Raw genomic sequence first — 21,742 nt, 5'->3', positions numbered from 1 at the left:
TATTACATATTTTAGTTTATATGAGTTACATTAAATTTTGTTTTAATTAATTTGTATTGTTTTTAATTTATTATTCAAGATGGATTTAAAAGTAAATATAATTAATTAATTATATTGAAGTTAAATATATTAAGTGTACAAATCGCCCGTCATTTTTACTTTTAGAATAGAAAAAGTAGTAACATAGTAAAAGCATTGGAAAATGATTTTAGACAAAAAATTGAAATTTAACATATTTATTAAATTAAACGGATTTATTAATAATTTTATTTAATAAATTTTATTTTATATTATTAGTTCAGTATTTTATTTTTATTAAAATAAATTTATTAATACGACCTTGATGTTGAATTAAGATAAATTTTAAGTGCAGTAATTTAATAATTAAGTCTGTTCAACTTTTAAAATCTTACATGATTTGAGTTCAGATTGGCGTGAGCCAGATCGGTTTCTATCTTTAATTAATTTAAATATTTTTGTACGAAAGGACTAGATATTTTAAAAATTTTATATTTTTGTATAATTATTTTGGCAGAATAAAGTGCATTAAATTTAGAATTTAATTATATATAATTTATATAAGTAATAATATATTCATTAATAAATTATTTTTATATAAATTTTGTTTTTTTTTATTTTAATAATATTAATGATATTAGTTAGAGTGGCTTTTTTGACATTATTTGAACGTAAAGTTTTAGGTTATATTCAGGATCGTTAAGGTCCTAATAAATTATCAATTATTGGATTATTACAACCATTTAGAGATGTAATTAAATTACTTAATAAAGAATTTTATTTAATTGAGAAAATTAATTTTTATAATTATTTATTTATACCTATATTAATTTTAATTTTATCAATATTTATTTAAGTAGTTATTCCTTTTTATGTAAATTTATATTCAATAAGTTTAGGAGTGTTATATTTATTAAGAATTATATGTTTAGGAGTTTACCCTTTTATATTAAGTGGTTGATCTTCTAATTCTAATTACTCTATATTAGGTTCAATTCGTTCAATTGTTCAGTCAATTTCTTATGAAGTTAGATTATTTTTAATATTATTTTCTTTATTAATAATAATTGAAAGATTTTCATTAAGTAGTTTTTATATTTTTCTAATAAATTTACTTTTTATTATTTATTTATTTCCTTTATATTTGATGTTTTTAATTAGAATATTAATTGAATTAAATCGTACTCCTTTTGATTTAGTTGAAGGGGAGTCTGAATTAGTATCTGGATTTAATACTGAATATTATGGGAGTGAGTTTGCATTAATTTTTATAGCAGAATATTTAAGAATTATTTTTGTAAGAAATTTAATTACTTTATTATTTTTTGGAGTTAATTTTTTTTCTTTAAAATTTATTTTAGTTTATATATTTCATGTTTTTTTTGTAATTTGAATTCGAGGAGTATTACCTCGCGTTCGATATAATAAAATAATATTTATGTGCTGGAAAAAGTTTTTGTCCATATCATTAATTTATTTAATTTTTATTTACGGTATTAAAGAATTAATTATAATATTAAGTTAATAGAATTTAATTTCTATCTTATATTTTTAAAATATATACTTATTTAAGCTTATTAACTAGTTATAAAATATTAATTTATCTTAATAGAAATTTAAAATAGGTGAAATAAAAAAATATAAAAAATATATAAAAGTAAAGAATTGACTAATTTCAGTATATAGATATTCAATTATCTGCCCTCCTAGTCATGTTAATAAAATGAATGTATTTACAAATATTCAAAATGTAATTTGACTTAGAGGATAAAATATATTTGTTTTGATTTTATAAGCTACAGAAGTTGTAGGAAGAACTAAAAGAATTAGGATTGATATGAATAATATAATTACATCTCCAAGTTTATTAGAAATATCTCGTAAAATTGAATAAGGAAATAGAAAATATCATTCTGGTTTAATGTGTTCTGGAGTAGATATAGGATTAGCTGGAATAAAATTATCTGGATCTCCTAAATAATAAGGTAATTGTATAATAATAATTCAATGAATTATTATAACAACTATAAATCAAAGAATGTCTTTAAAAGTAAAATATAGATGAAAATAAATTTTAAAAAGATTAGAATCTATTCCTAATGGATTATTACAACCAGTTATATGAAGATAAATTAAATGAATAAAAACTAAAACTACAATAATTATGGGGAAAATAAAATGAAATGAATAAAATCGATTTAAAGTAGCATTATTAATTGAAAATCCCCCCCCCCAGATTCATTCAACTATAGTTTGTCCAATATATGGAAATGCTGATAGTAAATTTGTAATAACTGTTACTCCTCAACATGATATTTGTCCTCAAGGTAGTACATATCCTAAAAAAGCTGTAGCTATTGATATTAATAAGGTAATAATTCCGATATATCAAACAATATGAAATTTAAATGAATTGTAATAAATTCCTCGTGCAATATGGATATATATTAAAATGAAGTATATTGACGCTCCATTTATATGAATCAATCGAATCAATCATCCAAATTTAATATTTTTTATAATGTGAATAATATCAAATGCATAATAAATATTTGGACAGTAATGAATTGATAATAAAATTCCTGAAACTAATTGAATTAATAAATATAAACCTAAAAGTGATCCATAGTTTCAAAATAATCTAATATTTACTGGTGTAGGTAATTTAACTAAGGAAGAATTTAAAGTTTTTAAAATAGGATCTTTTAACATGATTTTAATTTTTTATTTTTCGTATAGGTTTAAATTTTAATGAACATATTTTTATAGATAATGTTAGTGAATAAAATAAATAAATAATACTCAAATAAGTTAATAAATTATATGGATATTTATAAATTAAATGAATATTCGAATAGTTATAATAATATTCATTACTATCAATAACTAAATTATATTTAATTATAAATAATATAATGATTAAATTTAATAAAATTATATTAATAAAAAATATTTTTTCTTTATTATTTATTTTTACTTTATATCTATTAATAAATCTTGTAAAATAAAGAAATATAATTATTACTCCTCCAATTATTGAAATAAAATTTATTAATAAGTATATTGATATTTTAGAAATATAAAAATTGATTATTAAAATTAATTTTTTTTTTTTTTTTATTTGGGCGGGTGGAAAAACCTTCATAGGCACCGAGCGCCGGTGGACGATGCCAGCGTCCGGTAGTGTGAGATTCCTACTCACTAAAAAACCACCCGCTTGCCACGTTAGCCCCCCGGACTAGACCTGCTTTCGCATAACAACAGTCCGGGGGCGTGGCAATTAGGCCCCGCTAGAGCCTCCGCCGGTCGGATAGAACCGAAGCTAGTGGGAGCCCGGAGTATCATCCAGGCATCCCTCCTCTCTCTTGCGACGCAGCACACGCTCCACGTAGTGCGCGACCGCTTCCCATTCGGTCGGCCCCCGCAGCATCACCCCCACGATGTTGTCGGGGGTGACGTCTCCTACGAGGGCGCCGAGATCTACCCTATCTCTGGCGAAGCGGTCACACACGAAGAACGTATGGAGCGCGTCGTCCCTTGCTGCGTCGCAGTACCGGCATCCCGGGGATCCGACCTTGCCCATCCTCGACAGGTATGCACAGAAGTACCCGTGGCCTGTGAGGAACTGGGTGAGGTAAAAATTCACCTCACCATGGGTTCTGGATATCCAGGTGGCCAGATCCCCTATCAGCCGAGCCGTCCACCGACCCAGCTGGGCAGCCTCCCAGCGTTGCTGCCATGCACGTAGCGTGGCTACGCGCTCGTGGGACACGGCTTCGGCCCGCCTAGTCTCCGAGGAGCGCTGGAAGATGTTCTTCCGCTCGAATACAAGCAGGTCGATGGGTATTACCCCGGCGACCGCTTGCACTGCGCACTCGGAGATGGTCCTGTAGCTGCACGCCACCCGAAGCGCCGGCTGGCGCTGTATGGCAGACATGCAGCTTCTGTACTTACGGAGCCGAAGGGCATCTGCCCATATTTCGGCTCCGTACAGCAGGACGCTCTGGGTTGCCGAGAGCAAGAGTTTCCTCTTGCTCGGCTTCGGGCCGCCCACGTTTGCCATTAGTCGGCTAAGTGCTGTCGCCAACGACGCCGCCCTGATCGAGAACCTTCGGATATGTTCCGCGAAGCTGAGCTTGTTGTCCAAGACAACACCCAGGTACTTCGCGGACCTCCGAGTCTGGATGGACTCGGTCCCAACAGTCATCGGGACGATGGTGGGGATACGTCGGCGTGTCAGCATGACGATCTCCGTTTTCGGAATCGCCAGCTGCAGCCCGTGGTCCTTCATCCATCGCCCCACTCGGCGCATGACCTGGTTCAGCTTGAGCTGAGCCAGCTCGGCGGTCCGCTCCGTGATGACCACGGCGACGTCGTCAGCATAGCCGACGAGGAACGAATCCTCTGGCATACCCATGCAGAGGAGGCTGTCGTACATGACGATCCCTGCGCAGCACCCGCAGTGATCGGTCGTTCACGGAGCCCGTCCGACGTCTCGTACAACAGCTTTCGGTCCCGGAGATAATCCGCCATCACTGACAGTAGATACTCCGGAAGCCGAAACGTTGTTTCCAACGCCTCCAACATGTCTGTCCACCGTGCCGTGTTGAACGCGTTCCATGCGTCCAGCGTACCAGCAGGACGACGGATCTCGCGGCGTGGCAAGCCGTGTCGGCGACGTGTACAGCGTCTACCACGCGCGAGATCGCGTTCACGGTGGAACGGTAGCCGTACTGGTGGTCCGAAAGACCTCCAGCGGCCAAGATCGTCTCGTGCAACCGGGGTTTCACCAGTCTCTCCATCAGCAGCCCGCTTGTATTTAGCAAACACAGCGGACGATACGATTACGGAGATCCTGGTTCCCCTTTCCCCTTGCTGATCAACGCGAGCCGTGCGACTTCCACTGCGCCGGGAAAATACCCGTGTACAAGACACCTCTTCGCAACCACGGTATGCCGTCCGGCCCGGGAGCCTTGCGGAGCTTCATAGCCCTGGCCGCAACGGCGGGTTCCGCCGCCGTGAACATTGGGACGTCCGCCCCTGCCACCGGATCGAGATCGTGTCTCCTCATCGGATGTGCAGGGAACAGAGCGTCCACAATGCTCCGTATCGTGGTCGCGTCCAGTTCCGGGCTCGCGGACAACCCACCGAGACTTCGGGTGACGAGTTTGTACCCCTCGCCGAACGGATCTCGGTTAAGGTCGTCGCAGAGATCGCGCTAACACCGCGTTTTACTCTATTGATCGCACGAGTTAAGACTTTCTTGACCGCCTTGTAGTCCTCTGACAGCGCGGCGGCCTCCGGTCGACTTCGAGCTCGTTGAGCTCGTCGCCTCAGGGCTTCTCTTCTGAGGGAGGCGATCTGGTCGGTCCACCAGTACACTTGCCGCCGGCCGGAGAATGGCCTCCTCCTTGGCATTGACTCGTCGCATGCCCGTCGGATGAGGTTAAGGGTGCCGCGTATGATAGCTTCGGCACCCGCTCTATCGGACGGGTCACGCGAGGTCTGCGGCAAGGCCTCCACGCCCGCCTGGAGAGTCGCGTAGAGCCTATCCTCATCCAGGCGAGAGGTGACGTATCCTCTCGGGCGTCTAATCCCCGGAGGCCGCGCTTGCCGCTCGCCGATCAACTGGAAGGTGATGTAGCTATGATCGCTACCAGTGAAATCACCAATCACCCTCCAGTACGCCGCTCTCTGGACCAGATCCTCAGACACCAGCGTGACATCCGGTATCGAGTCTCCGAATCCAGGGCGTCGGTACGTCGGCGTTGACCCCACGTTCAACACGACGAGTCCCAGTCTGGAGGCCATATCGACCACCAACCTTCCCCTCGTGTCGGGGCGAGGCATTCCCCACTCGCAGGCTCGGGCGTTGAAGTCACCAGCCACGACAAGCCCACCGGACTTGTCGCGTAGGGTGTCCTTCAGCACGTCGAGCTTTTCCCGAAATTCGGAGATGCTATCATTCGGAGACAGATAGCAGCTGACGTACGTGAGGACACCGCTGGTGATCCAGACGTGTCCCGCGGCAGCTCCGTGAGAGTCTATACGGACTCTCCGTGGATCCGTGATCCACACTGCCGCGGTGCCGAGATCATCCCTGAACCAGGTGGAGCAGTCCCGATCGCGGTACTGCTCGTTCGCGATGACGACTGCAGCTCGCTTTTCCATAGCGAGCTGCGTTAGCAAGTCATCGGCAAGTCGACACCGGTTCAGGTTTCCCTGGAGGATCCTTACCGTGGCCGCGAAGAGGGCTTACCCTTCTTTGCGGCGAGGATCTCCTGGAAGATCCGGCACTTCCCCGAGCCCGCGTAGAGGTCCGTTGTCGCGTCCTCTATCCCCGCACACAAATGGCAGTGGAGGGTGACCTCGCACGCCGGCCTTGTGGCCATCCTTGCCGCACCTGCGGCAATTGACCCAGCCGATCTTGAGCTTGGCGGCGGCCAGGAGCTCAACGGCAGCTCCTTCGCCAAGCTCCACCACGGCCTTCCGCAGCTCTCGGGGGTTCGTCGCGAGAACGGAGACGCGGATTTCCGCCGGCGACTCCCCTGTCACCCGCGCGACCGCGTCCATGACTTCTCCTGAGGTCGTGACGCAATCAAGATCGAGGATTTCGATCGTCGCGCGGGGTTTCAGGCCCCGTACTGCCGCGGTGTCCCCCACCGCCGTCCGGAGCGCGGACTGGAACCTGGCGCTGTCCCCACATCGTCCAAGCTCCAGAAGGACGGCCCCCTCCCGCGTTCTTCTTATTTGGCAGACCTCCGTGTCCGCTTCCTCCCGCCGGACCTGGCGACGTATCGCGCCCACAATGGACGCGTACGTCGCGCCCTCGGCCGGCTTTAGGAGGACAGCCGTCCGCCTCGTTTTAGGGCGACGGCGCCTTCTCCTCCTCTTTCTCTTTCGCCTTTCGTCGACGGCACGCTGCTCCTTTGGAGGAGCAGAATTCTTCGGTGCCGTCGACGTTGACGGAGGTTTGGCAGATATCTGCCCCTTCTTGCCTCTCCGCGGCTTTGGACGTGGGAGTGGAGGATCAGACGGTTTGTCCGCCCTCTTCTTTCTCCCCACAACCGTGGACCATTTTTCTTGGTCCACGGCCGGCTTCTTTTTCGCCCTGGCAGCTTCTTCCTCTGGGCTGAAAACCACGTTCCTGTCTCGTTTCCGATCAGGCCGTGTTCGAGGGGCGGGTGTGTTCCCGACTGGCGGTGCAGTGAGCGTGCCGAGGGCCAGCAGCATGTGGAGGGCACGCTGTCTCTCCACTAGCCCATGGCCCAGTGCGTCCACCGCCTCCGCCAGCTTCTGCATTCCGTCCTTGATGTCCATGCTGACATTCCTCTGTTTGAGAGATGCCTGTAGCATGACATCAAGGACGGTTTTCATTGCCGCTAATTGCGAGCTCTCCGCTCGCTCAAGGGTCGCCAAAGTTCTGAACGCCCGGTCCCCGACACCGTGGTCGTTGGCATCGGCGCGTTCAGAACTGGCCCCATTTCCTGGCCCACAAAAGCCAGGATTCCGCAATGGAGATACCTGGCCCGGAACACTTTGTGTCACGGCATCTCCCCCGCCGAGTTGGGGAGATACCGCGGCCACTTCCTGACGGACAGGGCTCCGAGGCGGCACGAATGAATTATCATCCGCGCCGCGTCGCCTCCGGCAGCCACCGTCCGACGATGTGGACGTCTATCTCATCTTCCTATCGGATCCGGAGACGTTCGTCCCTTCACTTGTAGCATTTAATGCTACGCAGGCCAAGTGGTCAACCTGCGTAGCACTGCGGTCGTCAGATAACGACGTCCCGGGGCCCGCGTGCTCACCCCTGACGGACGCCGGTACTGGGGATCCGACCCCCTGCACCGTAGATCTCTCCTCTCTATATGTATTCTTCATGTTTGGTTTTTGATTCGGGGTTTCCTCCCGTAGTGTTCGGTCCGCGGGAGCTATTTTATTTCATTCCTACCCTGCACGCACTCCGAAGAGTACGTGACGAGCGTTTCCCTATCCGCCACCTGGGGACGCGCCGCGGTGAGGTATCACCTCCCCGCCTGACCTGGTCGCCCAGGCCAGGTGCGCGAATATTTTTATCAAGATTATTAGCTTTATATTTATTAGGATTAAAAAAAATTATTTTTTTTTTATCAATTAATCAATCAACGTTATTAATATTACTAATATTTTTAAGCATGAATTTATTTTTATTATATTTCATTATATATTTAATTTATTTCTTTATATTATTTTTATTTTTAAATTGTATAAATATAAATAATAAAAATATATTAATTAACATATCAATAACTAGAATAAATAAATTTATTTATCTAATTATAGTTGTAATTTATAGAAATTTACCTCCTATGTTTACATTTATAATAAAATGATCAATTCTGGAAAATTTAACTAATTTTAGTTCAATTATAGTAATTACTATAATATTAATTATAATTTCTAGTTTAATTATAACATGAAATTATTTAAACTTAAATAATTTAAATTACTATCTAATTAATTCAAAATTAAATTTTAATATATATATTAATAATAATTATTTATTTAATTTTACTTTTTCTATAATTTCATTATTTATATTATTTTTTATTTTTTATATATTAATAAAAATTTTTAATATAAAAATATATATCTTTAAATTTGCAGTTTAAAATTTTACAAACTTTAAAAATATAATATTAAAGGAATTAAAATCTTTATAAATAAATTTACAATTTATTCCTTTTTCAGGTATAATATTAAAATTTTAAGTTAAATAAACTTAAAACCTTCAAAGATTAAAATATTATATAAATAATAAATGTTAAATATTTAAATATTTATTTTATTAAATAATCGATTTTATTCAACTAATCATAAAAATATTGGAATATTATACTTTTTATTTGCTATATGATCAGGAATAGTTGGTACATCTTTGAGAATAATTATTCGAATAGAATTAAGAACTCCAGGTATATGAATTAATAATGATCAAATTTATAATTCACCAGATATAGCTTTTCCTCGAATAAATAATATAAGATTTTGATTATTACCCCCATCCTTAATAAAATTAATACTTAGAATAATAATTTATTCGGGATCAGGAACTGGATGAACAGTTTATCCTCCTTTATCATTAATTATATATCACCCCACTTTATCAATTGATTTCACAATTTTTTCATTACATATTGCAGGAATTTCATCAATTATAGGAGCTATTAACTTTATTGTTACTATTTTAAATATAAAAAAATTCTAGTTTAAATTATGATCAAATAACTTTATTTTCATGATCAGTAATAATTACAGCAATTCTTCTTTTATTATCATTACCTGTTTTAGCAGGAGCAATTACTATATTATTATCTGATCGTAATTTTAATACATCATTTTTCGATCCTGCTGGAGGGGGAGATCCAATTCTTTACCAGCATTTATTCTGATTTTTTGGACATCCGGAAGTTTATATTTTAATTTTGCCTGGGTTTGGATTAATTTCTCATGTAATTTTTAATGAAAGAGGAAAAAAAGAAACATTTGGAAATTTTGGAATGATTTATGCAATGTTAGGAATTGGATTTCTAGGATTTATTGTATGAGCTCATCATATATTTACTGTTGGGTTAGATGTTGATACTCGAGCTTATTTTACTTCTGCAACAATAATTATTGCCGTTCCTACAGGAATTAAGGTATTTAGATGAATAGCAACATATTATGGAGTAAAAATTAAATTAAACCTTTCCATTATTTGGTCATTGGGATTTATTTTTTTATTTACTACAGGTGGACTTACAGGAATTATAATATCAAATTCATCAATTGATATTATTTTACACGATACATATTATGTTATCGCTCATTTTCACTATGTTTTATCAATGGGAGCTGTTTTTGCTATTATTACAAGATTTATTTATTGATTTCCTGTTTTTACTGGTTATTATTTAAATTCTAAATTACTCTACATACAATTTACATTTATATTTATTGGAGTAAATTTAACATTTTTTCCTCAACATTTTCTTGGTTTAATAGGAATACCACGTCGATATTCTGATTACCCAGATTCTTATTATTGTTGAAATATTATATCTCCAATTGGAGCTATTATTTCATTAAATAGATTAGTTTTATTTATTTATATTATTTTAGAAAGATTATTTTTAAACGAATAATTATTTTTAAATACTCTCAATCATCTCTTGAATGATTACAAATTTACCCTCCAATAGATCACTTATATAATGAACTACCAATTATTATAAATAAAAATTTAGTATAATTAATTTAATATGGCAGAAAAAGTGCAATGAATTTAAGATTCATAAATAAAATTATTTTTTATTAAAAATTTCTCATTGAAAAATAATTTCATTTCAAGACCCAAATTCACCTTTTGCAGATAATTTAAATTTATTTATTATAGATACACAAATTAATATATAGAATTTCTGTTTCTATAATTTTTATATTTATTATTATTATTTATTATCAGAATATTTATTTTAGACAATCTCAAAAAATAAAAACAAATAATAATTATTGAAACTGAAAATGATAACAACTTTATTTTCAATTTTTGATCCTACTACAAGATTTATTAATTCAATGAATTGATTAACTTTATTTATACCATTATTTTTTTTACCTTATTCCTATTGACTTTTACCTTCTCGTGTACAGATTGTTTGATTAATATTTATAAACTTAATTTTTAAAGAATTTAAATTATTAACAAAAAGTATTTACAAGTTAAATATTATTATCTTTGTTAGAATATTAATTTATATTTTATTAATAAATGTTATAGGCTTAATTTCTTATATTTTTACACCAACTAGACATTTATCAGTGAATTTGTCTACTTCATTAACTTTATGATTAAGATTTATATTCTATGGTTGATTAATTAACATAAATTCTATATTTGTTCATCTAGTACCTTTAAACACTCCATTAATATTAATAAATTTTATAGTATTAGAAACTTTATTCGACCATGAACTCTGGCAATTCGATTATCAGCAAATATAATTGCTGGTCATTTATTATTATCACTACTTGGATCTTCGATAAATAATATATTTATTTATTTAATTCCTTTAGTTATTGTAATTCAAAATATATTAATATTATTAGAAATTTCTGTATCTATTATTCAATCATATGTATTTTCTATTTTAAGTATTTTATACTTTAATGAAGTAAACTAATGACAATTAACCAAAATCATCCTTTTCATTTAGTAACTATTAGACCTTTAATTTTATCAATAAATTTAACAAATCTTTTAATTAGAATATTAAATTGATTTTCACTAAATAATTATATTTTTATTATAATAAGATTAATTCCTATAATTATATCAATATATCAATGATGACGAGATATTATTCGAGAAAGAACTTATCAAAGATGGCATACTTTAACAGTATATAAATTAATAAAATTAGGAATAATTTTATTCATTGTATCTGAACTCTTTTTTTTTATTTCATTTTTTTGAACTTATTTTCATAGAGCAATTTCTCCAAATATTGAAATTGGATCAATTTGATCGCCTAAAATAATTATTATATTTAATCCTTATGATATTCCTTTATTAAATTGTTTATTAAATTCCTTTATTTTAATTTTATCAGGTTTAATAATTACTTGAAGATATCATTCTTTAATTAATAATAAAATAAATAATAGAATATTAAGATTATTTATATATTTTATTTTAGGAATTTATTTCTCTAGTTTACAAGCAATTGAATATTTTGAAGCAAGATTTTGTTTTAATGATATCAATTTTTGGTTCAATTTTTTTTATAATAACAGGATTTCATGGCCTACATGTAATTATTGGAATTATATTTTTAACTAGATGTTATATTCGTTTAACTAAAAAACATTTTTCTAAAATGCATCATTTTCACTTTGAAGCAGCTTCATGATATTGACATTTTGTTGACATTATTTGATAATTTCTTTATATTTCCATTTATTGATGAATATTTAATTAAATATATATATAGTATAATAATTACATTTAACTTCCAATTAAATAGTTTTATTTTTAATTAAATAAATATATATAATTATAACTTTAATTTATATTTTAATTTTAAATCTATTTTTCTCAATAAATGTAAAAAAAAATCGGTAAAAAATTTTACCATTTGAATGTGGATTTGACCCTCTAACTAGATCCCGATTGCCATTTTCTATTCAATTTTATATAATTACTTTAATATTCTTAATTTTTGATATTAAAATTATTTTAATAATTCCTATAATAAAAATTATTAATTTATATTATAATATAAATACAAGATTAACATTTATATTATTTCTATTAATTTTAATTTTCACATTATGACTAGAATGATCTTTTAATTTTTTAAAATGAATTAATTAATTTAAAATATTATATATATAGATTAATTAAATTAATCAATTTTTAGTTCGAAATTAAATGTAAATTTTACTTTATATATGGAAATTAGTTAATTTATAACAATAATATTGCATTTTATAATAATTAATTAATTTAATATATCTAATTTAATTAAAACCAAAAAGAGGTAAATTATTGTTAATATTTTAATTGAGTAATTTCTAATTAAAGAAATAATTATTATAAGAATTTCTGATTCAAAAAAAAATGTTTATTCATAATTACTTCTTTTTATTTATATAGTTTAATAAAAACATTATAATTTCAAAATAAAATTAATTTAATTAATTTATTAATATTTAAAAATTTTAAATTACCTCAATATCTTCAATATTGTGCTCTTAATAAGCTATTTAAATTTAGTAAATTAAAAATAAAAATAAAATAAAATAAAATAATTTAAATTTACTACTATATTATTAAAATTTAATTTTCTTAAAAAAATTAAATTTAACCATTTAGTAAAATATAAACCTATTATTCATTCTATTCAACCTTTTTCAACAACAACTTCTTAATTAAAAATTAAATTAAAAGTATCTAAATAAATAATTTTATTAAAATTATTTAAAAAAAATATTCTTGAAATAAAATTGAACATTAAATTATTAATAAATATTTTTAAATAAAAATTTAATCCTATATATATTCCTAAAATATAAAATTCCAAAATTATTCATTTATCTAATATCCACATTGAGTAATAAAACTTATTAAATATTAGATTCAAAAAATTAAATCCATAAAAAATTATATAATTAAATAAAATAAATAAGCTAAAAATAAAAAATCCTGATTCATTGAAATGTATATAAGTGTTTAAACTAAAATTTCCTGTTATTAAAAATATTATTAATCGAATACTATATCTAATAGTCGATAATATCAAAATAAAAAATATAAAAATACATATAAAATTTAAGTTATAATTTATTATTAATTCAATAATTAAATCTTTTGAATAAAATCCTCTAAAATAAGGAACTCCTATTAATCTAAATGAACTAAATATTATAATTAAACTTTTTGTTGGATAAATTATTATTATACTTTTATAATTACGAATATCTTGATCATTATTTATTGAATGAATAAAATCACCAGCACACAAAAATATTAATGATTTAAATAAAGCATGAATAATTAAATGAAAAAAAGCTAATTCATAAAATCCTATTATTAATACTATTATTATAAATCTTAATTGACTTAAAGTTGATAAAGCAATAACTTTTTTTAAATCAAATTCAAAATTAGCTATAATTCCTGCTATAAATATAGTTACGATAAATAAATTTATTAAATATATGTTTAAATTTCAGTATATAGTAAACTCATAAAATCGAATTATTAAATAAACTCCTGCAGTTACTAATGTTGAAGAATGAACTAATGATGAAATAGGTGTAGGGGCAGTTATAGCTGCAGGTAATCAGGAAGAAAAAGATAATTGAGCTCTTTTTGTTAAAGCTGCCAAAATTAATATAAAACTAATTAAATTAATATTAAAAAAATATAATATTAAATTTCATGAACCATAAACTGAACATAAACAAATTCCTATTAATAATCCAATATCTCCTAATCGATTGCATATAATGGTTAATATTCCAGAGTTTAAAGAAATTATTCTATTATAATAAATTACTAAACAGTAAGAAATTACTCCTAGTCCATCTCATCCTAATATAATAGTTAAAATTCTAGGGCCTAAAATTGTTAAACATATTGAAATAATAAATAAAATTAATAAATAATAAAATCGCTTAATACATAAGTCCATGCTTATATATTCTAATCTATAAAATATTACTATACTTGAAATAATTATTATAACTCTAATAAATAGTAATCTATTAATATCTAAAAATATAATATAACTAAACTTTATTGATATAAAATATAAAATATCTCATTCTAAAATAAAAAAAGATATATTTATTGTTACGTATACAGAAACTCTCCGTTTTTTAGAAGCTCGCGTTCATTAATCTTTTTATCTACCCTTCTGGAATTTGGAGCTTGGTCTCACGGGAGTGCATCCTGCAGCTGCATCCTCTTAATATCATCTTTGACTCGCGTTGCGTGGGATAGTTTCTAATCTACCCTTTTCCCAGGGAACGCAGCTGCTCACCTCAGAGCCACGAAAATCCTAACCGTCAAATTTCCTAATATGGAAATCATTGACGGTTCCCCACCAACATTTAAGGGTATATAAACCCATGATTTTCGTTGCTCGGGGGCTAGTACGAAAGAGTTACTCGTTAGAGACACGTTGATCGTCTGCAGAGTAGTACTCTAGTGAGATCGGGCTTCAGTTTCCCTTTCGATCATAGTTAACCTTATAGATCCGCGAAGACGGGTTTCATCTATTACGGCATTTAAAAGTACTCTCGACCCCCGCATCGCCAGTGCGTCAACACCGAGCAACATTTAGGTAATTTTAACTTCATACACTAACCGCGACAACACGACACTAGACATTTGTAATTAGTATAGTTATTTTGAATATATACTTTTTGGTAAACCTTAGAAGTCTGTAAAATCAATCATTAAACCTTTACTTTGGAATCACCAATCCTAGCCAGTGTAACGATCCCACAACATAATAACTTTACCGCTTGAGTTATTATTCTATTAAATTAACAAGTTGTGAGGCTTTATTAACGACGCGTATTATTCATACGATTCAGTCCTTGTGTACTCAAACCGAACTCCTAAACTTAACCTATCCTACGGTTACCCTTTACTGGGAGATACCGATTCCTTGCAGCTATCTGACTTCGCGTCAGAGTCGTCTGCATTTTTTCCAACAACCTCACAGTTCGAACCTTACCCTACGGTTACCCTTTACTGGGAGATACCAATTCCCAGCAGCTACCTGACTTCGCGTCAGAGTCGTCTGCGTTTGTCTCCAATAACCAAGACAACCAAACACCTTAACCTACGGTTACCCTTCACTGGGAGATACCGATTCCTGCAGCTATCTGACTTCGCGTCAGAGTCGTCTGCATTATCTAATCTATCCTAAAATCTTCGGCACCATTGATACATAATAAATAATCGTATTGGTTCAATTCTCAAATCTATCCCACTCGCTGAGCTCACACGCGCGTCGCTAACGCCCTGGCTCGTAAAATTATATAAATATATAAACTAATCAAGCTAAAAATAATATTTAATAAAAATATAATAATTCCAAAAATAAATATATTAAATAATATAATTTAAAGTTATTAACATCAATGAAACCACAATTCATTATTTTATAATTAAACTATTTAAATAAATAATTAAAAATTAAATAGATTTAAAAATAGATTTAAATAGATTTAAAAATAAAATATTTAAAGGAATTCAATGAATAATTAAAATATAAAAGTTCAATATATAACTTTTACCAATATTTAAATAAAAATTAATTTTACCATGCTGAATATATCTAAATAAATATAATGTGTATAAAAAAGAGAAAAAACATAAAAGTATTAATAATAAAATTAAAATTCTATTAACCAATATTAATCTTGTTAATAAAAATACTTCACTAATCAAATTTAAAGAAATAGGTGCAGATATATTAGAAGAACATAATAAAAATCAAATTAATCTTATTGAAGGTAAAAATATCATAAATCCTTTATTTAAAATTAATAAACGACTATTACTTTCTTGATAACAAATATTAACTAAATAAAATAAACCAGATGAACATAATCCATGGGCAATTATTATTATATAAGCTCCTATTACACCTAACATAAAAAAAGTTAGTATTCCACATAATAATAAATTTATATGAACTACAGATGAGTATGCGACCAATACTTTTATATCAATTTGTTGAATACAGACAATTCTAATATAAATTCCTCCTAATATTCTAGAAATTAATAATCAAAACTTTAAATTAATAAAATTTATAAAAAATTTATAAACCGTAATAAACCATAAGTACCTATTTTTAATAAAATACCAGCTAAAATTATTGAGCCGAATACAGGAGCTTCCACATGAGCTTTTAATAATCATCCATGAAATAAAAATATAGAAATCTTAATAAAAAAAGATGTAACTATATACATTAATATAAGTTTATTTAACAATAAATTATTAATATTAAATATTAATTCCAATATAAAAAATACATTTATATTAAAAAATATTGAATAATAAAAAATAAATATTAATAAAGGTAAAGAAAAAAATAAAGCATAAAACATAAAATAGTATCTAGAAATCAATCGAATATTTCCAACCCCCCAATATACAATAACTATAAATATTAGTGTTAATCTAAATTCATAATAAAAATAAAAATTTATTAAATCTAAAGATAAAAAAATTATTAATAAAACTATTAATAAAATTATAAATAATAAAACACATAATTTTTTTATAGAATATTATTTAAAATTAAAATAATACAACTAGTAATCATAATACTTACAAATAAAAGACCGTAAGAATAAATATTTATCCCTAAAATTGATTCTAGTATAACTCATTCAATAAAAAAATCATATTTTAATAATAAGTATATATTAAAACAAATAATTTAATTTCCTAATAAAATTTTTATTCTATTATTTGAATAAATTATTTTAATAATATATAAGGTAATTAAAAATAATTTCATTACTTTATTAATATTTTAAATTTAATACTCTCATATTTTGATTACCACAAACATTAACTATACAAATTATTAAAGTTATCCCAATAACTCTTTCTCTTACTGCAAAAATTAAGTAGTATAAAAATAATCAATCATTTATATACCCCAATTGATAATTTAATAAAATAAATAAATAAATTAAAACCAAAAATTCTATACAAATTATAAATACTAAAAAAAAAATATAAAATGTATAAATTATAAAAATAACTAAAACTAATATAAATATTACGTAATTAAGATTTATAAATTTAAAATTAAAAAATATTTGTGGAATAAAATTAGTTGTAGTTTAATTGAAACAACAATTTTGTAAATTAAAAATAATAATAATTTAACTATAAATTTAAATTAATAACATATAATAATTTTCAAAAAAAATTATAAAATTAAATTTAATCTCCAAAATTAATGTTTTAGTTAAACTACTTTTTGGATGATAACTTAAATTATTAAATGAATAATTGTTATATTTACTTTTATATTATTAATAATACCTATTGTTATAATAAATTTTCATCCTTTAAATTTTATAATTTTATTAATTAGTAATGTAATATTAATTTTAACCCGCGCACCTGGCCTGGGAGACCAGGTCAGGCAGGGAGGTGATACCCTGACGCGGCGCGTCCCTAGGTGGCGGATAGGGGAACGCCCGCCGCATACTCTTCAGAGTGCGTGGAGGGTAGGAGTGAAATAAAATAGCTCCCGCGGACCAAACACTATAGGAGGAAACCCCGAATCAAAAACCAAACATGAAGAATACATATAGAGAGGAGAGATCTACGGTGCAGGGGGTCGGATCCCCAGTACCAGCGTCCGTCAGGGGTGAGCAAGCGGGCCCCGGGACGTCGTTATCTGACGACCGCAGTGCTACGCAGGTTGACCACTTGGCCTGCGTAGCATTAAATGCTACAAGTGAAGGGACGAACGTCTCCGGATCCGATCGGAAGATGAGACAGACGTACACATCGTCGGACGGTGGCCGCCGGAGGCGACGCGGCACGGATGATAATTCATTCGATGTCAACGACCACGGTGTCGGGGACCGGGCGTTCAGAACTTTGGCGACCCTTGAGCGAGCGGAGAGCTCGCAATTAGCGGCAATGAAAACCGTCCTTGATGTCATGCTACAGGCATCTCTCAAACAGAGGAATGTCAGCATGAACATCAAGGACGGAATGCAGAAGCTGGCGGAGGCGGTGGACGCACTGGGCCATGGGCTAGTGGAGAGACAGCGTGCCCTCCACATGCTGCTGGCCCTCGGCACGCTCACTGCACCGCCAGTCGGGAACACACCCGCAGTCTAGGGCGGACTCAGCAAGGTGCCTGGTCCTCCCCCAGTCTGCCCCCTCGACATATAACAGAGTGTCATCCGCATAGCAGATGACACCCGCGCCCGAAGAAGGACAACCCGCAGCACCGCGTCATACGCAAGGTTCCACAGAAGCGGTCCAAAGACCGACCCCTGCGGAACCCCGCGGTGCGTCTCCCTCGTGTGCACAACCTGGTACCTGGTAAATACTACCTCCCTGCCGCGGAGATAGTCCCAAACCACCTCCAGGAGATAGGGGGGCACCTGGAAATTATCCAGCGCCACCGCTATCTCCCTCCAGGGCAGGGTGTTGAAGGCGTTGGATATGTTCAACGACACAGCAATCAACAACCGGCCCCGAACGCTATGGCGTCCTGGCGGTCGTAGGCGTCTACGCCCCGCCCAGCCAGACCCTCGCGTCCTTTGAGACGTTGTTGGATCGGGTCCTAGATTGCGTGCAATCGCACTGCCGAACCCGACCAATCTTAGTCCTTGGGGATTGCAACTCCAAATCCACGGCTTGGGGTTGCCCCAGGACGGACGCGAGGGGAGATACAGTGCTGGAGTGGGCGGCGGGACTAGACCTCCGGTTACTCAACCGGGGGTCCGTCAATACGTTATCGCAGCGGTGGGGGGGTTCCATTGTGGACGTCTCCTGGGCTTCGCCCGCCGCCGCGGGATTCGTGTCGGGGTGGAGGGCGGTAGAGGAGGTGGAAACGTTGAGCGACCACCTCCACATCATCTTTGATGTATTCGCCACCCAGCATAGCCACCCCACCCGCCACCCCGCGGGGTGACAGCCACGACGCCGATGGGCGCTAGGCCGTCTTGATGAGGACGCGCTGATGGCCGCAGCCCTCGCCATGTCCTGGGCGGAACCACCGCCCAGACCGTGCGACGACGTCGAGGTGGAGGAAGAGTGGTTCCGGGGCGCAATGACGGCTATCTGAGATGCCGCCATGCCCCGGATCCGCGCTCCACCGCGGCGGCCCGTGTACTGGTGGTCGGACGAGATCGCTGCCATGCGAGCTAGCAGTGTGGCGGCCCGACGCCGGTTTACGCGTTTCCACCGCAGACGAAGTCGCGACCCAGCGAGGGAGGAGGAGCTGTACCGTGACTACCGCCAGACAACGGTCGCCCTCCAGTCGGCCATCAAGGAGGCCAAGGCTCGACCTTGGAACGAGCTCCTGGACTCTCTGGACCGCGATCCGTGGGGCCGACCCTACCGGATCGTTATGGGGCGCCTGCGACCACCGACGCCCCCGGTCACGGAGAGTCTGGCCCCCGCGCACTCGGCCGTGTCCGCGGGGTGGCGCTGGGGGTGTCTCTAGACATCTCCAATGCGTTCAACACCCTGCCCTGGGGCAAGATACGGGAGGCGCTCCGGGAGTCTGGAGCGCCTTCTCACCTGATGGTCGTGTTCGCCGACTTCCTGCGGGATAGATGGGTGGAATATCCGGGACGATACGGCATGCACCGGAGGGAAGTGACACGCGGTGTACCCCAGGGGTTCTATTCGGGCCCCGTTCTTTGGTTGGTGGGGTACAACCGCGTGCTAGGCGGGCCCCTACCTCCCGGCGTGGCGGTCGTTTGCTTTGCAGACGACACGTTCGTTATCGCCGGGGGCAGGGAATGGACGAGGACTAGCCGGGTCGCCGAGCTGGGAGTGGCCTCGGTCGTCGTCCGGATCCGCGCATTGGAGGTTAGAAGTGTCGCCGCAGAAGACGGAGGCGGTCTGGTTTCACGGGCTGCCTCTGTCGCGGCGACCTCCCCCGGCGCGGATCCGCATAGGTGGAGCCTGCATCGATGTCCAGGACCGGATCAAATATCTCGGCCTGAATATCGATGGCCGCTGGCGCTTCAAAGGTCACTTCGACCGCTTGTCCTCCCGGGTTGAGAGGGTGGCGACAATGCTTGGTCGCCTCATGCCCAATCTCGGGGGGCCGCAAGAGAGGGTGCGCCGCCTCTATGTTGGAGTGGTGCAGGCCATGGCCCTATACGGATATCCCGTATGGGCTGACACCCTGGCCACGTGCCGGCAAAGCCGGCACATGCTCCGCCGCATACAGCGGCGGGTGGCCATCAGGGTGGTGAGGGGCTACCGCACCATTTCCACGGAGGCGACGCTGATCCTGGCGAAATACCTTCCCTTTGACCTCCAGGCAACCGCCGACGCCGAAGTTTTCAGGCGTCGGCGGGAGCACCGCCGGGGCGGGGAGGACCCGCCGGCTGAAGCGGTCGAACGATGGAAGCGCTAGTCACGGCGGTGAGCAAGAGATACGTGGTGGTGGGAGCTGCTAAACAGCCCCGCTGCCCGCAAGCGCACTGTTGGCGCGGTTCTGGCCAACCTTGATGGTTGGCTGGACCGCGGGCATGGCAGGCACACCTACCGGCTCACGCAGGTGCTCACCGGGTACGGATGTTTCGGTGAATACCTGCATAAGGTGGGTGCGGAGGCGACGCCCGAGTGTCATCAGTGTGAGACTGTGCTGGACACGGCCCAACACACGTTGGAGGAGTGTCCGACCTTTACTGGCCAAAGGCGGGCACTCCAAATACAGATTGGTGGGGACCTCTCGCTGCCGGCCGTAGTTGCTGCCATGATCGACAGCGAGAGGCCGTGGAATGCGGTAGCCTCCTTTTGCGATGCAGTCATATCGCAAAAGGAGGCAGACGAGCGGTATCGGGAACGCTCCGATCCCGCTCGTCAAGAGGGAAGATGGGTTAGGCGGGCCTGGAGGCGGCGTCCGGCCGTATTACCGGCCGATCACCACACAGCTGGAGGGATCGGTACCGGGGTGCTCGGAGCCCCCTAATGGCCTGCCTGCCCGCCGGCCGCCCTGATCGAGAGCGGCCAGAATGGTGAGACGGCCCCTTGCGCGCACGTTTGTCATGGGTCACAGTCACGGTGACCCGGCGTGTCGCGCGAGGGGCCGCGGGGACCGAGACGGCTGGCGATAGGGCGCCGCCGTCTTCGTGACCGGTCCCAAGGCGGTCGGCGTCAGGGTATGGCCCTTGGGGCCTAGAGAAATTGAGGAGATGGGCTCCCCAACGATTAGGGGAGCCTGGGCACGGCGGCCGTGGTGGAGTTCTTCTCAGAGTGCTTATGGCCGCCGTAATGCCCGACGTTGGCCATCGGGGGGGTTTTAGTGGGTATACCGTGGGCGATCGAGCCCGCCGGGAGTCCCACACTACCCGGCGAAAGAACCCTACATCGCCGGGTGTGCTTAATGCATTTCCCCCTCGTAAAAAAAAAAGGTCCTCGAAATGTCAAAGCTGGTGTCCCACTGGT

The 21,742-nt window shown here is 37.2% G+C and overlaps 2 protein-coding genes across 2 annotated transcripts; one reads left to right on the top strand and one right to left on the bottom strand.

The window, feature by feature from the left end:
- Positions 1-4,897: 4,897 nt before the first annotated feature.
- LOC128896631 (uncharacterized) lies at positions 4,898-6,189 on the bottom strand. The gene is made up of 2 exons (XM_054159989.1): positions 5,278-6,189; positions 4,898-5,236 (listed from the first exon to the last, which is right to left on the bottom strand). The coding sequence occupies exons 1-2, from the start codon at positions 6,187-6,189 to the stop codon at positions 4,898-4,900; spliced, it is 1,251 nt and encodes a 416-aa protein (XP_054015964.1).
- Positions 6,190-9,455: 3,266 nt separating this feature from the next.
- LOC128896628 (cytochrome c oxidase subunit 1-like) lies at positions 9,456-10,425 on the top strand (the record flags this gene model as incomplete). Its single annotated transcript, XM_054159987.1, is given in 2 exon segments — positions 9,456-10,173; positions 10,176-10,425. Coding segments are annotated over 2 exon segments (765 nt in total), but the record flags the coding sequence as incomplete, so codon positions are not given.
- Between the last annotated feature and the right edge of the window lie 11,317 nt (positions 10,426-21,742).

This window comes from Hylaeus anthracinus, unplaced genomic scaffold (assembly GCF_026225885.1).
Source record: "Hylaeus anthracinus isolate JK02 unplaced genomic scaffold, UHH_iyHylAnth1.0_haploid 11863, whole genome shotgun sequence".
Taxonomy (NCBI): Eukaryota; Metazoa; Arthropoda; class Insecta; order Hymenoptera; family Colletidae; genus Hylaeus; species Hylaeus anthracinus.
This window is presented reverse-complemented; position numbering and strand designations above follow the sequence as displayed.

Coding starts and splice junctions, on each gene's coding strand:
- LOC128896631 (XM_054159989.1), bottom strand. CDS start 6,189: ATGGAAAAGCGAGCTGCAGTCGTCATCGCGAACGAGCAGTACCGCGAT. Junction 5,237..5,277: donor ACTACAAGGCGGTCAAGAAA/GTCTTAACTCGT, acceptor ACGCGGTGTTAG/CGCGATCTCTGCGACGACCT.